At 40.6% G+C, this 16,986-nt stretch overlaps 1 protein-coding gene across 1 annotated transcript; it reads left to right on the top strand.

Annotated features, from left to right (window-relative positions):
• The first annotated feature begins 8,402 nt into the window (after positions 1–8,402).
• On the top strand, positions 8,403–9,932 carry GJA3 (gap junction protein alpha 3). Its single transcript, XM_054399420.1, has one exon. The coding sequence runs from the start codon at positions 8,403–8,405 to the stop codon at positions 9,930–9,932; it is 1,530 nt and encodes a 509-aa protein (XP_054255395.1).
• Positions 9,933–16,986: the final 7,054 nt, after the last annotated feature.

The following is a 16,986-nucleotide window of genomic DNA, read 5'->3' as shown; positions in this document are numbered from 1 at the left end:
TAGAAGTTTAACCAAAATATAGGTGACAGTAATATTTTTGAATACTGATGCTAAAAACATCAAAAGCAATCTTTTAAGTCACAATTTTGAAAACAGTTGACCTGTTGGTTGTTGTCATTATGGTTTTTGTTTGGATTTATGTTTTTTCCTTTTTTTCTCCACGTCTCCACATGCGTAAGACCTGAACAGCTAATCTTGACCAAGGAGAGTCTGTGAGGAAAACAATCCAACTTTTCAAACAACATGTAGCTTTAATTTCCTAACACAGGCTCAGTCAGAGGTAGAGGCTTTCAAACTTTAAAGACCCAGGCTCATAATTTATAAAATTTGGCAGCTGTCTCGAAATACTACGAGTCGATGCAATGCTGCCTTCACTCTGCAAGCCAAAGAATCTGTCTTGACTGAAGGGCAGCCCCTGCCGCCTGTGAAGCATCCCCACTGGAGAGGCTGTCAGTCCTTTGGGGGTCCTCACAACCCGCATGCAGGAACCACCAGGAGCAGCAGCAAAGTTTACTTCCTCTCGAGAAAAAAATACTCTCTCTTCTGGTCAGAATTTTTTGTTATTGGTGTTGGGGTTTTATTATTTTTTTCTGTAAGTTATACCTAACAGCTGACGGGCGAAGGCGGGAAGTCTCTGCGGTAACCTTTAGAAGCAGCGCGGAACCACAGCAGCCTGCGCTCGAGAGGCGGGAGCGGCGCGCGGCTGCCACTGGGCGGCGCTGCCCCGCACCGTGCGGCAGCGTCGTGAGCGAGAGGGCAGGCTGGCTTCGTTCGGCCGGGCGCCGTCCTTGCTGCAGCCGTCCGCTGGGTCGGGAAGCACCTGGGCCATGGCCCCTCTGCCACGGCCGTCAAGGTGCGGCAGTCAGTGCCGGCAGCCGAGCACCGGCTACCAAGCGCCCTCCGGCCGGCCCCCGCCGTTTTTGAGGTAGGGGGCCGTGCAGGTAGCGGCTCCAACTCCGCTGCCTTTGAGTGGAGACCCGTGGGGCGGGCGGAAACCCAGGGGGGAGGGGTTTCTTATGCTTTTATCCAGTGGGAGGAAGCAGCTGTTAATTTCTCAGGAAATTCCGCCCCCCTGACCCGCGAACGAGAATGGATTATCTGCACAGTGATAACGTTTCCAAAGCCAGGGAAAGAAGTGCAAACGTCCAGGCCGCTCAGGAGACAGGGCTACCGGCCCGGGCTAGAGCCCGTCGGAAAGGGCTGTCTGTGAAGCCGGCGGCTCTGTCCGCTGTGGGAGGCGACCAAGGGGAGGGGAGAGAGGGAGGGACGGGTGCCCAGTGCCTACAGGATAGGCCATCAGAGGTCCTCTGCCACAGGCAGGCTGTGGGCAGCCGGGCGCCCGAGGGGCACTTTGCCAGCCGAGACAGCAGGTAGGGCGCTGGGCACCAGCCTCCAAGCGCGTCCCGCCCCGCCCCTGCACCCCCTTCCACCACTTTTTTCCATATCCCGAACAGAGTTTGGAGCTTCTTTCGCCCCCCTGCCCCAATTAAATGAGCTGTGCGCCAACATTGTCTGGACTCTTCTGAACGAGTTAAGCTTTTGCTACTTAAAATAGCCTTGCTCCCGCGAAGCGTAAGTAGAGCGAGCCTGGGCTGTGCCGCTCCGCAGACGGCTTTAGGGCATGGCCCGCAGCCCGGGGAGGGGCGTCCGCTGCCGGGGACTTGGCCGCGGGCAGACTTGGAGCCAGCTCGGGGGGCGGGTGCCCTCTTTGGGGGCTCTGCCCGTTCGCCGTGCCCCTCGGCCCTGGGCTGGGCGCCAGGGAAGGGCAGGGCGAGGCCGAACTGGAGAATGGGCGAAAGTGCCTTACTGCTTTAAATACCTCCCTGAGGGACTCTGGTGTGAGTTTCCACTGTGTCTACCCCACCGAGGAAACCCTCTGCAAGCAGCGGTGCTCGCAGAATGGTTAGATAACTGAGCTTAGTATGGCGGGGAAAAGTATCCAAACCTTACAAAATATCTCAGAAAATGCAGTGGAAAGGGAACCGCCAAATATCGTATCCGGGATTGTTGTGGCTGTTGGCCACCAAAGTGTGTGTGTGTGTGTGTGTGTGTGTGTGTGTTAGGGGCATATAATTTCTTCCTTAAGGGTTACCACTAACATTTGAACATTGATGAGCATTTCAAGCCAGTTTTACACTCAGAATGAAATTAAATCCTAAATATAAAGCAGAACCCAAATTGCTTTCACCCTCATTAAGTGGTACCACACAGAAGGATGGAGTTCAGGAGTGTAACCTAAGATGGTTCTGGGCTTTCTTGCAATGATCTCTGAGTTACCTGGCCCTTACAAACATTTTCTTCTGATAGTGAGGAAAACAGCTGGGTGGCTACCCTGAATTGACCAGGCTTTTACTTCACTCTGGTCACTTCTTTGGTCTAAAGCTTACCAAGAACATGCTAGTTACTCACTTGTTCACTTAGGACTCACAAAGGATGAAAAGTGAGTATTATTTGGAAATCTTTGGAAGATATTCACAGCTTAATCAAGCAAAACTTTGCCAGTATTGTAATTTGGGTTGGGTCTTGGTTGGCTGGTTGGGTTGGGTTTTGGTTGGCTGGTTGGGTTGGGTTTTGTTGCCTTTTTTTTCCCCCCTTCCCTCTTTCCTTTTCCAGAAAAGTACTTGGGTTCATCACAGAATTACTAAAGAAATCCCATTTCCCTAGGATGTTGTTATGAATCCTGAGTGTGTGCTAGATCTTTAAGACACTGGAATAGATACGAAAAAAAAATTGAACTGAGTAGCCAGAACTACGAGAGTTTCCCGTTAAGGGAAATTTAAAGCAAAAAGGGAAAAATCCTACTAATAAAGAAAATAATTATTTCCAGAAATAATTACAGAAATAAAGGAGTTTCAACAGGATATGTAACACCCCTTGCCGTTAGTGTAATTTGCCTGAAGTCCCCTCCAACTGACAACATGTCTGTTGGGGTACCTGCTTTTCTGCAGTGAAAGAGGGTCTTCAGCCTCTGAACGCCAGAAAGGCTTGTCTGTCCTTTGTATATCTGGGGCAGGGGGCGGGACACTCCTAACTCCACAGTTTTTAGATCTGTGTGGATGATTGTATGTGGGCACTTGACAGATCTGTCTCATTCATGCTTCACTCACTTGGGACGTAAGGACTGTGGCCCTCATGTCCGACGGCTATTCCACAGTCCCCTGGTAGCTCCACACCCTTCACACCTTTCAGGCTTTTATTGGTAAGTCACTGTCTTTTAATTCCAGTGTAGAGCTCTAAGATGGCATTTGAGTATTCTGAGGGAGCAGAGGGTTTGGGGTTTTTGCCCCTATTTTTCCCCTGTGTAGCAAATCAGAGCAAGGGTTTGTTATGCCAGGGAACAGAGAAGTTTGATAGATGTGATGTAGTAATGCTGTGCTCAGCCCAGCATTCCTTGTGCTCTTCCTTCACTCAGAGGTAAAGTGAAGTCAAGAAGTCAAAGAGAAGTTTTGCCTGGGATTTAAGGCTCCATAGCAGTAAAGTAAGTTTAAAGTAATAACAAGATCAGCTAAGAAATTAGTTTTTATTAAGTGTTTAAAATGCATTGAAATTGATAAGAAAATAATTTGAAAGTATAATACTATGAGCAAGAAGAAGGGTATTTTTCAAATCCTCATTTAAACAGGTTTATAAAGTGATTTATGAAACCTCCATTGCAAATTACGAAACACCATTGTGTTTCACATCTATATGTGCATGACCCAATACCATTAGTTTTGGAAATTATAGAAGCTCATTCCATCCCTGCAAATCTCTCAGTTTGTCTGGGATGCTATGGCCATGCTGCAAACTTCGTGCAGGTTGATTACTTGTATCAGGTTTAAATTAGCATTTTAAAACCTGGTGATAATGGAGATGCCTGATTGTTTACTGTAAAACCAAGGGAAATATTACAGGCTGTTTTCTATTTTAACTGCATTTTTTTCTCTTAGTGTTTTATAAAATAGATAAAACCCTAATTCCTGAGATTTTAGACTGTCACAAGGAATGAAAGAAAATATGGAGTGAATTTAAGAAATCATATTCAAACAAGGATAACTGCCAAGGGACATTTTTCACATATACCAGTATAATAACATACAGGTGCCATAATCCAGCAATATATGTAACACAGTGGTGTAATTATTTATATGTGTATATGTGTGCATATGTGTATATTAATACATAAAAATATACACGTGTGAGTAAAACTAAATAATTAAAATATCTTACTACACACATTTGGTACATGCTTATGAACCTCTTTGTTGACATCAGAAACAGAAATAATTACTGGCAGGTTTGTAGACGCCACTTGATAATTATTTCTTTCCTGTAGAGGGATATATATGCCATCATAACTTTTAAAATGTTACTCCCTCTCTTGCTTATTCTCTTTGTCACACACACAAGTGCACACCATCCACAAAGTGTATTTGTGAATGTACTGAACCTGGTAATTAATAACACAACACTGATTCATAAATAGAATGCCATGCCAGTGTTTATGAATTGCCCATTTTTCAATATTTATCCCAGGGGAATGGTTTTCTAAGGGATAAAAACAATATACTACTCCCAGTTCTTATTAAATGATCCCAAGGTTCATGGAGTCCTTGTTTTTCACACCATTGAATTAGATGTCTTTCTGAGCCAGATTCTCTGTCATCCCCTAGAAGTTTTTTCCACATGAATGTGTTGAAATACAAAGATGTTTCATTTCTTAATCTGCGTTTTTCCTGAGCACAGAAAAAAATTCTCCCTTCACAATCCACATGGAAGGTTAGAGCTTAACAGTTGCCTGGCTCTCTATTTCAGCAGCATTTGGAGTTGTACTATATAGTTGAACCTTATGTAATGCTACAAAAGCAAGCTTGTATTTGTTCTTAGCTAAAATACTGAGATGTGGCTGTTCAGATTTAGGTATTTTATTGTTGAATTTAATGGTGACAACTCAAATATTCTGTGAGCTCTGTTTGCCATCAGGGTTTGTTTGATGTCATATAATCACTGGTATCAAGGCATCTCTTTAAAATTGTTGAGACGATTTTTGAACGAGTTACATTGGTTTTAAGAATGTGTTGACATTGAAGAAAGATACAAGACCTGAATTTCTGAGAATACTGCAGCCAGTAGAGATGTTTCTTTGCATTGCTTTTGGAAATTATGTCCTACCTGTATTTATGTAGTGTGGGTAATACATGTTTATAGTGAAGGCAATGATTGCTGAAATTCATACTAAGATGAACACTGACATTTTCATCTCTGTTTAAGATGCTGTGAAGTACCTGCTTACTGCTTAAACATTTTTTCCTTTGTGTGCAGGATGAATTTACATGCTCTGATACACAGAAATAAATCTTTGAATTAATGTAAGCGTTAGAATAGCTTTTTAAAAGTGTATCCTTTGAGGAATGCAGCATGTCACATTTTTGCTGTCCTGAATTATCTCAGCTTGGGCATTGCTGACCTACAACAAAAAAAAAAACACAAGCATCTTCAGTAGTATTCATGAATGGGAATGATTGATAATAAATTAGATGGTCTTATTTCTCATCTTTATTTCTTACAAATACTTATTTTTTTTCTTCCACTAATCGCCTGTTGATCTCAGTAAGAGCTGCACTAAAGTATGCCTACAGGAAAAAAGAAAAAAGATTGGTACGTCTGTTCACCTCACAGTGCAGAAGTTGTAAGTTTTCATGAAGGCAGATCAACTTCATTTTTTGGAACCATAGAAGATAATATCTGTATTTACAAAGTACAGTGTGTGGCCTCTGTGCTATTGGACACAAGGGTAATGGCAGCTATGTTGAAAATGGTCCTTAATAAATTAACAAAGATTTAATGTGCTAACTTTTGCTGCATAATAAACTTTCTATTACAAGTATTAGTAGCAAAAGAACAAACTGTAACTTTGACTACTTATTATTATTGGAGCTGCCTGTTCTGTTTGATCTGAATAAAAAATGAAGAGTCAGGCAGAGAGCTGAACTGAGAGGCACAAGATAAAAAGGATGGCAGAGAACTGAAATGCTGAATTTAGGGTTATGCTAAACTTCTTTAATATGTGAAATATCACATTATTTATGTTACTATTCCTACATTTTTCCCCCTCAAAATGAAACCATTCCCAAATAACAGTTTAGTTCTGTCCAAAGAGGGAACTGAACCGAGTTACATCTTCAAATGTTTTTTTGAATGAAAAACATGCAAAATCAATTCATTATACTCTGAAAAATTAATACTTCTCAAGATGAAAAATATTTCACCATCTGAAGTACTGTAAATAATTAAGATCGACGATGAAGTTTAAAAATCACATAAACAGATGCAGTTAGAATTATAAAAATAAATTATTCTAAAAAATTATTAAGTTTTGGTCTACTGTTTTAAGAGGGGAAATAAAACAATCTTGAAAAAAAGTCGGAATATATTAAAAATGATTGAAAATTCTTTTAGGGCCAAGAACACTACTACACAAATGTGGTATATTCCATTGTTAATATCATAATTTGCAGTTTATCATGCCATGTTGGAAAAAAAAATAGCAGTTATGCAAAAGGAAATGTGTTCTTGTAGAATAGAAATAAAATATTTATTTTTTTAGGGAGAATTTTTTCTTAAATTAACTTTATGGGAATAAAAAATCAATCAGTATCCCAGGATTTACAAAATTGCAAAATGCCAATGGATTTCTTGTTGCTTTCTGTATGACAGTACACTATTCTGCAGTTACAGGTGTTTCATTGAATCATAGTAAAGTCAAGTTGTAAAAAAAAAAGTAACCTAAATAACTTTAATTTCTTTAATTACCTTAACTAAAAGTCTAACAGAAATTCAGTACAGGCTTTGGAAACGCTGCTTCGGGAAAAACAGTAGCATCATTGTTGGAAATCACAGTGAATATAATTCTGAGGACTTTTATGTTGAATTTCTACCTGTAATGATGAACAGCTCTTCTTTTTGGGAATTGTAAGACACAAGGGTATTTGCAACAAGAAGTATTAGTATAAAAATGAAAAGAGTAAAGTGTAATTCAGTTATGTTTGTAAAATACCCTATGATTTCTAAAGAAGAAGATAACCTGTCATTTTTGATAGTGGTTTTTTGTATGCAAATTGTTATGTCTGAATTATGATATTTCTGGAGGTATTGAAGTTAGCTGAAAGTGAAGTTTTCAGTTGAATGGTGACATATGAAACATAGAAGTGTGTTGATTAGGAGAATGAATCATACTTCTTACATAAATTCCAGTATTTATATATATATATATTCCAATCAGGAACAGGCCAAGGGTAAGAGAATTGATACCAGCAGGTAATAGCTTGTTTCTCAATTGAAAACAGTTTGTGAGGAATCTGATCTTAAAAAAAATCTTGTACTTTAAGCCTTTTCAAATAATGCCTGGAACTGGACATCAGAAGCCAATCATCCATGAATTGGTGGAAATTACTGAGATTATTGACCAGTTGTTTGTCACAGAAGTAAGGTCATAGGGGGTAATTTTAGTTTTCTGGGAAGATCTCTGTGCACTGTTGCTGAAGTACCCTTGATTTTTTTGTTTTGTTTTGTTTTATTTGTTTTGGGAGTGTTTACTTGTTTGTGGGTTGTTGTTTGTTTTTAATGTAACATTGCAGTACATGTGGTTCAGTTATACCAACTGGCAGGGCAGCACGGGAAATGGCATAGAACCCTTTTCACCATTTCTCTCAGAATTTTTCATTATCCTAATAATTCTCTCTTTTTAGAAATACACAAACTTGAATACAAATAGACTTCAAGAACGTGTTTGTTGTTGGTGAATATATTCCAAAATTAAACTAAATTATAAAGGTTTTGAGTAATTATTTTTCTGTGTTTGTGTAGTACGAAAATAGCAGAGACGTGGGATATTACTAACCTCCTAAATGTTGGACTAAATAAGTCCTGGTAGCATAAAATTATTATAGTTTGGCAAACTTTGTGTCACACTCTGATACAAGTGAAGTCACATGAATAGTAGAAATATTCTGTTTAATTTAACTGATTTCCATCTCTTCTTTTTTTTAAGTGTAGGAAAGAACAGTTAGAGGCATCTCACATGGAGGAAACAGAGAAATATTTTTTGAAAAATATTTAAATACTGTAGAAATTCTAGTTATGCATCTTTCTTGCCTGTTGTGTGTAGACATTTAAACCTGCATCAGCTAGGTGAAAGCACTAAACATCCCACTTCTTTGCTCACCAAAACCCACAGCTGATCTGACTGGCATGGTCACGGAGGTACATATTTCTTAACTGAAGTGTGCAGTATTTTGCAAAAGGAAGAGCACTTAAGAAATGTCATTTGTTGAGGATCAAATTGTTCTGCCCTGGCATTGTGTAAATGTAAGGTTTTTTAACATTGCTCTAATGTTCTTATTATAGGTTAGAAATCTGAAACAATGGGTGACTGGAGCTTTCTGGGGAGACTGTTAGAGAATGCGCAGGAGCACTCCACAGTTATTGGCAAGGTGTGGCTGACGGTACTGTTTATCTTCAGGATCCTGGTGCTGGGGGCTGCTGCCGAGGAGGTCTGGGGAGATGAACAGTCGGACTTTACGTGTAACACTCAGCAACCTGGTTGTGAAAATGTTTGCTATGACAAAGCCTTCCCCATTTCTCACATCCGTTTCTGGGTGCTGCAGATAATTTTTGTCTCCACTCCAACCCTCATCTACCTGGGCCATGTGCTGCACATCGTACGCATGGAGGAGAAGAGAAAAGAGAAAGAAGAGATGAAAAAGAAGGGAAGTGTCAAAGACAGCAACTACCCAGCAGCAGCAGCAGCATCTGGTAGTAGTAGTGGAGGAGGCAGCAATAACATCAAAGATCCTCTTGGCAAAAGGGGGAAGGAGAAGCTCCCAATTCGTGATGAACGTGGTAGAATCCGTATGGGAGGTGCCCTGCTCCGTACCTATGTCTTCAACATCATTTGCAAAACGCTGTTTGAGGTGGGCTTCATTGTGGGCCAGTACTTCCTGTATGGCTTCGAGCTAAAGCCAGTCTACCAGTGCAGTCGCTCCCCTTGCCCACACACTGTGGATTGCTTCATCTCAAGGCCCACTGAGAAGACCATCTTCATCATCTTCATGTTGGTGGTGGCTTCTGTCTCCTTGCTGTTGAACATGCTTGAGATATATCACTTGGGGTGGAAGAAGCTTAAGCAGGGCATGACAAGCAGATACAGCCTTGAAATGCCTGTTGCAACAATGACACCAGTGGTGGTAACTGGGGAGTCCAAACCTGTTGCCCTGCCACCACCAGTACCACCTGTGGTGGTAACAACTGCCGTGCCCACCCCTCTTCTGCCTGACACCCGCGCTGTCACGCCACTGCTGGCCCCGGTAACCATGGCACCATATTATGCTGCAACTGCTCCAAGACCACGGCCCCCTTCCAACACAACTTCCATGGCTAGCTACCCTGTTGCTCCACCAATTCCTGAAGAGAGGCACCATGCTGTGACTCCTACACCCATCTCCACTCCCGTCACCATACCAACCCCCATCCCCACACCCACGCCAGCTGTTATCAACTACTTCAACAGTAATACCCGTGCCCTGGCAGCCGAACAGAACTGGATGAATATGTCAGCTGGGCAGCAGGGGAAGGTGCCCTCCAGTTCAGCAGGCTCCTCTACCCCCAGCAGTGTCCGGCATCCCCTTCCTGAGCAGGAAGAGCCACTGGAGCATCTACTCCCACCCCCAGCTGGGCCACCCATTGCTGCAGTCAACAGTGGCAGCAGCACGAGCCTGAGCGGGGCAAGCGGCAGCAAGTGGGATGTGGAGGGTGAGGAGGAGGAACGGGCTGCCTCAACTGCCTGCACCACCGTGGAGATGCATGAGCCACCGCTGCTCGTCGACATGCGGCGCTTGAGCAGGGCCAGTAAGTCAAGCAGCTGCAGAGCCAGGTCAGACGACCTGGCCGTGTAGTGAAGTCGCCTCTGCTCAGAGTAGCAGCAGATGGAAGGCCGAGTGGGCGGGAGAGCTGCCTGGGAAGGTCAGGCCTGGCATGGGTGGGAAAGGCTGGGCTTCAAACTTTGATGCTTGCTGTTTTTGCACTCTGTGAGTTGTAGTGGGGAAAAATATCAGCATTTGCTAATAGGTCAGGAGTGGCCAAAGCGCAGTCCATGGGCCAGGGGACCAGTTCTCCTTTCCTTCATGTCCATGGCAAATCTTCCAAGGGCAGCCATAGAAGAGACCTGCACAGGTAACAGGTGGTGATAGTAGGTGGTTGTGTGCTCGCAGGCTGACTTTCATCTGAGAAAAATGTTAAAATCCCTAGTGCCCATGTGCCTGGCTGTCATCTCCCTCTGGACCTTGCCTTCACTTCCACCCTTTTTCACATAAGCTTTAAATGAGCAGATACAATGACTTATTTTCTTCGCCTTAAACCTTATGTATCCCTAAGGCAAACATCAAGGTGGCATATTGCCTGTTGGCACCTGTCATCTCTGAGGACCAACTTGCCGTATTAAAGGTGACGCAGTCTCTTCCATATAACATGACTCAATGAAGCCTTTCTGCTCATGGCAAATCACCAATGTAGTCCTTGGCTGGGCAGAGTTTAGGTAACCCCTCTAATAGATTTTTGAGGTTCATCTTTCTTTTTTGTTGTTTTTTTTTTTTTTCCCACTCTTGACCTGTTAGGCAGTGTTTGGTTTGACCTTCTATCCTGTGTTTGCTGACCATGATCACACCATGTTTTTAAGCCTGTGTTCTTGAGCATGTTTGATTATAATTTTAGACGACTTCTGAAATTGCTTAGAGGAGGATAGGAATTCAAACCACACCTCGGAAATTATTACACAGAACAATTTCTCTTCAGAAAGCAAGGATTATGATTTCAATACATTGTGGCCCCATATGTTGCCCGTGGACAAGCAATAGGATAAAATACAGCTCTGCATTTTAGAGTATTAGATATCAGCTTAAGTTCGTTGAAAAGGATGCTTTTTAGAAGTAAACTTGAGTGCATATTTTTAAGTATTTGAACACTTTGAGAACATTTTTGATCTGTAGGTTTAAAGTTACTTGACTGTGTATTTAATTATTTTAGTTTGATCTTACAAGAAAATGTAAGAGGAAAGAAACTTTCTAATGGTAAAATTCCCAAAGCAACATTATTTCCTGTTGTGTTCTACCCTTTAACAACACTCTGTTGTGTCTTGAAGGTCGGTGAAAAGTGATTTAGATAATATTGTATTGCAGAAAAGGTGACTAAAATATCTGGGCATCATTCTAGTGGCTGAATGATCTATTCTGATCCCATTAAAGTCACTTGCAGAATTTCCATTGAATTTAACAAGGAGTAAGATTTGGGAATGGATCTGACAGGCCTTTTTCAACCAAAACTAGTATTCACATGGAGTTTTGGAGCCAGAAGGAATGTATATTCTGGGCCTTAAATAAAGACATTTAAATCCTGCTTTTGAAATTTGCGCTTCCCTCTAAAATGGGTGGAGGAAACTACTGGGTATTGTTTTCTAAGGTGCAGCTCTTCTTACAGCTGGCTCTGTCCTTTATTCCTTTGGAACAAGTACTCTCATAGACATTAGAATTTTGAATGCCTGATAAGGTGCAAGGGATTTTGTACAAAAGGAATGCAGGATTAGGCCCAACTTCTGTTCTAAGCAAAGGCCAAAAGAACTGAAGCCTAGAATCAGTCCTATTGCTGCTAAAAATCAAAAGTACTGTAATTGGAGAAGAGCAGTCAAACACACTGGGATAGCCCTTTATATCTTTAAAGTATTTGGCCTGGCAGTGCAGTCCTCACTCAGGTAAAGCAGGGTCACCTTGTAGCAAGTAGTTAGAATTTCCAGTTATCTCTGCTGTTAAATGTTTTCCTGAATGTGTTTATTTTATTCAACGGTTAAAATATATTCCCACCACTCAAGATAAAACATTTAGTTTTACTGCTTTTTGAGCAGACATAAAGAGTTTCTGATCATTAGAAACACTGTTCTGCAACCCTTGAGCATGTTATCTCATGACTATGACCTGCTTATGGTCAACCAAGTGAGGAGTCTTTCTGCTGCCACTGATCTTGGGGGCAGACACTGCATTAAAAGCCCAAGTACAGTAGTACAAGAGAAATATTTACTATTAAATGTTCAGCTTCAGCCATACTCTTGTGAATTTTCTCTGTTATAAGCCATAAAAGCCCTTTCTGCAAAAAAACCAAAAGCTGAATTTTGCTTTCTATTGTATCCATGCAACTATGCTTAACTTAGCCTAACGCTGATAAAGTTACCTAGATGTAAAGAAGGGCAGAGTTTTCCAAAGCTTTTAGATTTATTAGAATCTATAGTAACAGTTTTGTAAGTTTTGCTAAATGCCCAGTAATTATATTGCTGAAATAATGCATTTGTATTACAGTACATCAGAATTCTTGGGCTATGTTTTCCTTTCTTTTATGCTTCTGAAGAATGAAGTTCAAGTCTCTCTGGATTGTACCTATATAAGGCAGACCACCTGGAATACATCCTTTTATCAATGCCTGAGAGCAAAACTGACCTGTTGTTTGATGGAACTCTGGATATTAGAGTCCTTAGAGTGTGGCCTGTGGGATTGCAGCCATATTGTATATAAAAATAATGAGAGATTTAGCTTAGGATCAGCTGATAACTAGTCTGCCCTTTTCTAGTTAGTGTGCGTGGTTAGGCCTGCAGAAGGTTCAGATGCTTTTGTGGAATGCATGGTATTTTCAGGCAGAGTAACTACTGGAACGCTGTAAAAGATCATTTTTCCTGTTAGGTGAAGCTCAGGGGGAGAAACAAATCTTTATTGCAACCCCTAAAAAAAATCTGGCAGGGCAGACTCCACATCCAAACAGTCTGATAAAGCAAAGCAACAACTCACAGGTTGTACTTTTAAAACCAGCTTAAGTTCCATCACATAACTATATACTGCCAAGCTTCTTGGTCACCTACAATTTAATTTGGAGTTCAGTTACTGTTTCTTCATTTCAGCCTAGGTAACTGTTTTGGCAGAGTTCACCCTTAATGCATACAACTGCTTTTAGCTGCCACAATACATCTGGAATCAGATTTGTTGGGAACAAAACCCAAACATCTTACTGGTGTGACTGATTTTGAGTACTTTAATTTTTGCTTATGAATAATCACCAAATTCAACATGCTGTGAGTAAATCATAAGTATGCAGACTTTGCATAGTTCTAGAAAATACATACAAACACTAACTAACTAGCAGAACAGAGTCTGCTGTCAAAAATAATCTGCTAATTTCCAAGCTGTTTACTATTTCACATAAAATAATTCCAGAGAGGGAACTGGTAGCAAATGATACTTTGATGTAGTCTGGTCGTGTGTCTGTTCAAGCGACGATCCTGACATATCTTGCACACATACCTAATATGAAACAAGTAGGTAAGTTATTGCAAAAAAGTAGAAGTCAGAACAGCATCATACCTGATACTAAGCAAACTGAAAAGAGCCCACTCATTGTTGCTCTTTGAGTAGAAATGATGGTGGGAAAATTGTTCTTACTTGAAGTAATAATAAATAAATAAAAAAAGCTAAGGTAAACTATGGAAAAGAAAAGGAGAAAATGTAAAGATACTCTTTGAACAAGTTACCAGGTGTATAACGTGCTACTCTTTTTGCACTAAGTCAAGTCACTGGTACTACCTGACCCTGCCTGGAGCATATGGGGCTGGGCTAAATGACTTCCAGAGATCTCTTCCAACTGCAAGTATTATATGAAATGCGTTTTCCAAATCATTTATTTCATTAGTACATTTTTATAAATGTTTGCAAAGATACAGCAGAAATATGTCATCACTGCACATGAATACATAGTTTCTTGGTGAGGGACACAGTCGATCTGGGCTTTTTTAGTTAGTGCAGCTGTCAATTAAAAAAACATTAAGTCTAGACAATTTAAACCCTCACATTTCTTCCCTTTGTATTTTGATTAAATGAAGACAACTTGCTAGAACCTTCCATGTATTAAAGTGGAATATTTTATTTATGAAAATCAGTCCTTTGCTCTTCATAGGTAAAGAATTACTCCTTCAATTTGTTAGTCCGTGATGGCATTGAAAAGCCATCTTCTTGAAAATAGGTAGTGTGCACTGAAAAAGCAGATGAACTGTGGTTTTTGCAGTGTAGTTTAGAAGCCAGTTGTGTGCAAAACTGTACCAGGGATTGATTTGGCTCAGTATATTTGTCATTCATCAAGGCACTTAGAGCTAATTAAATGTATGACATTTTGCAGCTTGAGTTTATTTTCTAGTATGAATATGTCAGTGTGGGTTCAGTAAAATAATTCAGGCAAGCTTTAAACATCAGATCAGTACTTAGGTCCTTTTTCTGTTAGTCATGGGACCACCTCCTCAGCTGCTACAAACTGTTGTATTCCACTGACTTCATGTGGGTGACAACAGTCTGCAGAAGCAGAGTGTTAAGCCCCCAGGTCTTTTAAAGACATTGACACTATGGTTTTGAACAGGCTGGGGGTTTGTTTGGTTGTTTGTTTTTGTTTGTTTTTAATTACAAATGGTTTTGTTTGATTTACTTTGATTTTTCTTGTGAAAAGTGTGTTCTTGTGCTTTTGATTTTCTGAGTTGTCATTTACTTTTTGGTTTTACATTTGGATGAAATAAACTGTTTTCTAAGTTTACATTTGTATAAGAAGTAAAAGAATGATTCTGCCAATATGTTAAACCTAAGAGAGAAATGTCTTACTATAACACAGGAACTCTTCAGACATAAGGCAGTGCCATTAAAGACAATTTGATCACTGATATATACTATCAGTTTCTCTGTGTATTTAAAATATGGGAGCTGGATATATAGGGAGCACACTATGGAAAAAGGTAGTTTTCATCATTAACTCAAGTATTGCCAAATAAACTACAGTTCATTATTATTGATATGCCTTCTTGTGTGTTTAGTGGTTCAGTGTCAAAAACTAACAGTGACATAGGTCCTTGAAGAGACAAATTTACAGGTTAAATATTCCAAACAGAATACTTGTGGAGAAACACTGCACTGTTACACTGTAGAAGATTTGGCTTTCTAGCCAAAAACGTTGTTCTGAGCTTGTAAATACAAGCTCGTGTAAGTTAATTTCACTCTTGCAAAACCCACTTGATCGAAAAAGAAATTGTAGGTTTGCATTTTAAGCTTATTGTAAGAGGCCAGTCAAATTCCAGAAATTTCAGTCTTTGAAGAGCTATGCAAGATAGAGATATTTTAGGGTGGAGGGTATACTCCTATTGCTATTGACACTGTTTCTCAGAATTAATGGGTTGTAAAGGGTAAGAAAGCTTATGCAGAGCTTTCTTGTTGGTTACTGGATGTTTGTCTTTTACATAACAGAACCTGACAACAAACACAACAAGTTTTCTGGGCTATCAGGAACTTGTAGGAACAAAAATGGCAAACAATTAAAAAGAGCTGTCTTCAAAGAAGTGCCTTGTGTGTAAAAATCTGTAAGAATCAAGTGGATGTAAATGTTAATTTACCTCATATATTTACAAAATCGTAACTAAATAAACCTTTTGTACCACAGCATTGTCTCTTTCAGATTAAATTTTCATGGTTGGGTAGATCATTTTTTAAAGTATTGATGCAACAGAACTGTTAACCAGTGTCAGCTCTGTCCCTTTATTTGTTTATGCTGCTGTTTCCCTTCTTCATGTGAAGTGCTCAGTGAAGTTTGTCTGTTGGAAAACTGGACGCATCTCCATGCAGAACTCCTAGTGGCTTCAAAGGAAGTTCATGATGCAGAAGACATGTGATCAAGACCCACTATAGCAGGTGCAAGGGGTGGAATAGTGACCCCCTTGAAATCCATGGGAAGTCTACCTCTGCCTGTCACTGAATACAGATTTCAGCCTTGGCTCTTTGATGCATCTGAGTCACTCTGTCTCATGCTGTGTTGTGTGGTGTTAGCAGTGACTTACATCTTTTTCCCCAGTGCTGACTCACTAAGTCTGATTTATCCATCTAGCTGATGTATCTAATGAGACTGTCACCTGTAACCTGGGGAGTATTTGACGTTGGCTGATTTGCCCCTTATGGGCAAAGTTCACAGTTTAGCACAATGAACTGTAACCTAATTTTGTATTGAAAATGTATGATGCACTAAAGGCCAATTAGTGTAAGTATTGTATAGGTCATGAAGAGGCAAGGTGCGGATTTCTAAGAAGCCTAATTTGTGAAAAGCAGCATTGCAGGCAAGACTAAAGGATTCTTCAAGAGTGTTAAAATAAGTATATAGGTTTGTAAAGCTTTATTTCATATGCAGCACTTACAGGGACCTGGCAGGGTAAGGTACTTTCCTGTAGTACAGGCTGTGTGCCTCTTTTGTTTTAATATGGTTGAGTGTGGTTTTTTGGTGCCTTCTGTGCTCAGACAATGCTGTTTCTGCTTTACATAATGTATCCATATGGTAAACCAGATTATTAATTGTCTTTGAAGACTGGGCAAGAGTAAAGCAAGCTGACAGGAGTACAATATGGATAGTACTAAGATTATGCTTAACAGTAGTAAACTGAAGGAAGTGATGCCAGCTGTACTGCTAAAGATAACTAACCTCTGACCAAGAACACATTATACTACAAATACAGAATAGTTGTACACCTTCTATTTAGATGCATGTTTCATCACAAAGTTCCACAAACCTTTTCAGATTCCATTTTGTCACTTGAAAGACAAGCAGACTACTGCTACAGGAGCTGAGAGTGATACCAGTACAGTTGCACTGAACCAAGCAAGGAGCATCCCACACAGCCCCATTCTGCTGCTGTTGTCCCCAGGGTACTGGCACAGCAACTATCAGCTGGGTTTTAGCAAGCATATTCACTGTGACTGCATTAAGAACAGGATTTAACTAACCTCATCACTGCTCCCCCATTGTGTAGCAGGAATAGCAATGAAAGCAATACACAATGTCTCCCAAGGAATCAGCTATCAAGTAGTCAGGTCTTCGCAGGGCTGAAATTTTGATCGATTTTGG

This window comes from Indicator indicator, chromosome 1, assembly GCF_027791375.1.
Source record: "Indicator indicator isolate 239-I01 chromosome 1, UM_Iind_1.1, whole genome shotgun sequence".
Taxonomy (NCBI): Eukaryota; Metazoa; Chordata; class Aves; order Piciformes; family Indicatoridae; genus Indicator; species Indicator indicator.
The sequence above is the reverse complement of the archived record's forward strand: the minus strand, read 5'-3'. Positions and strand labels throughout refer to the sequence as shown.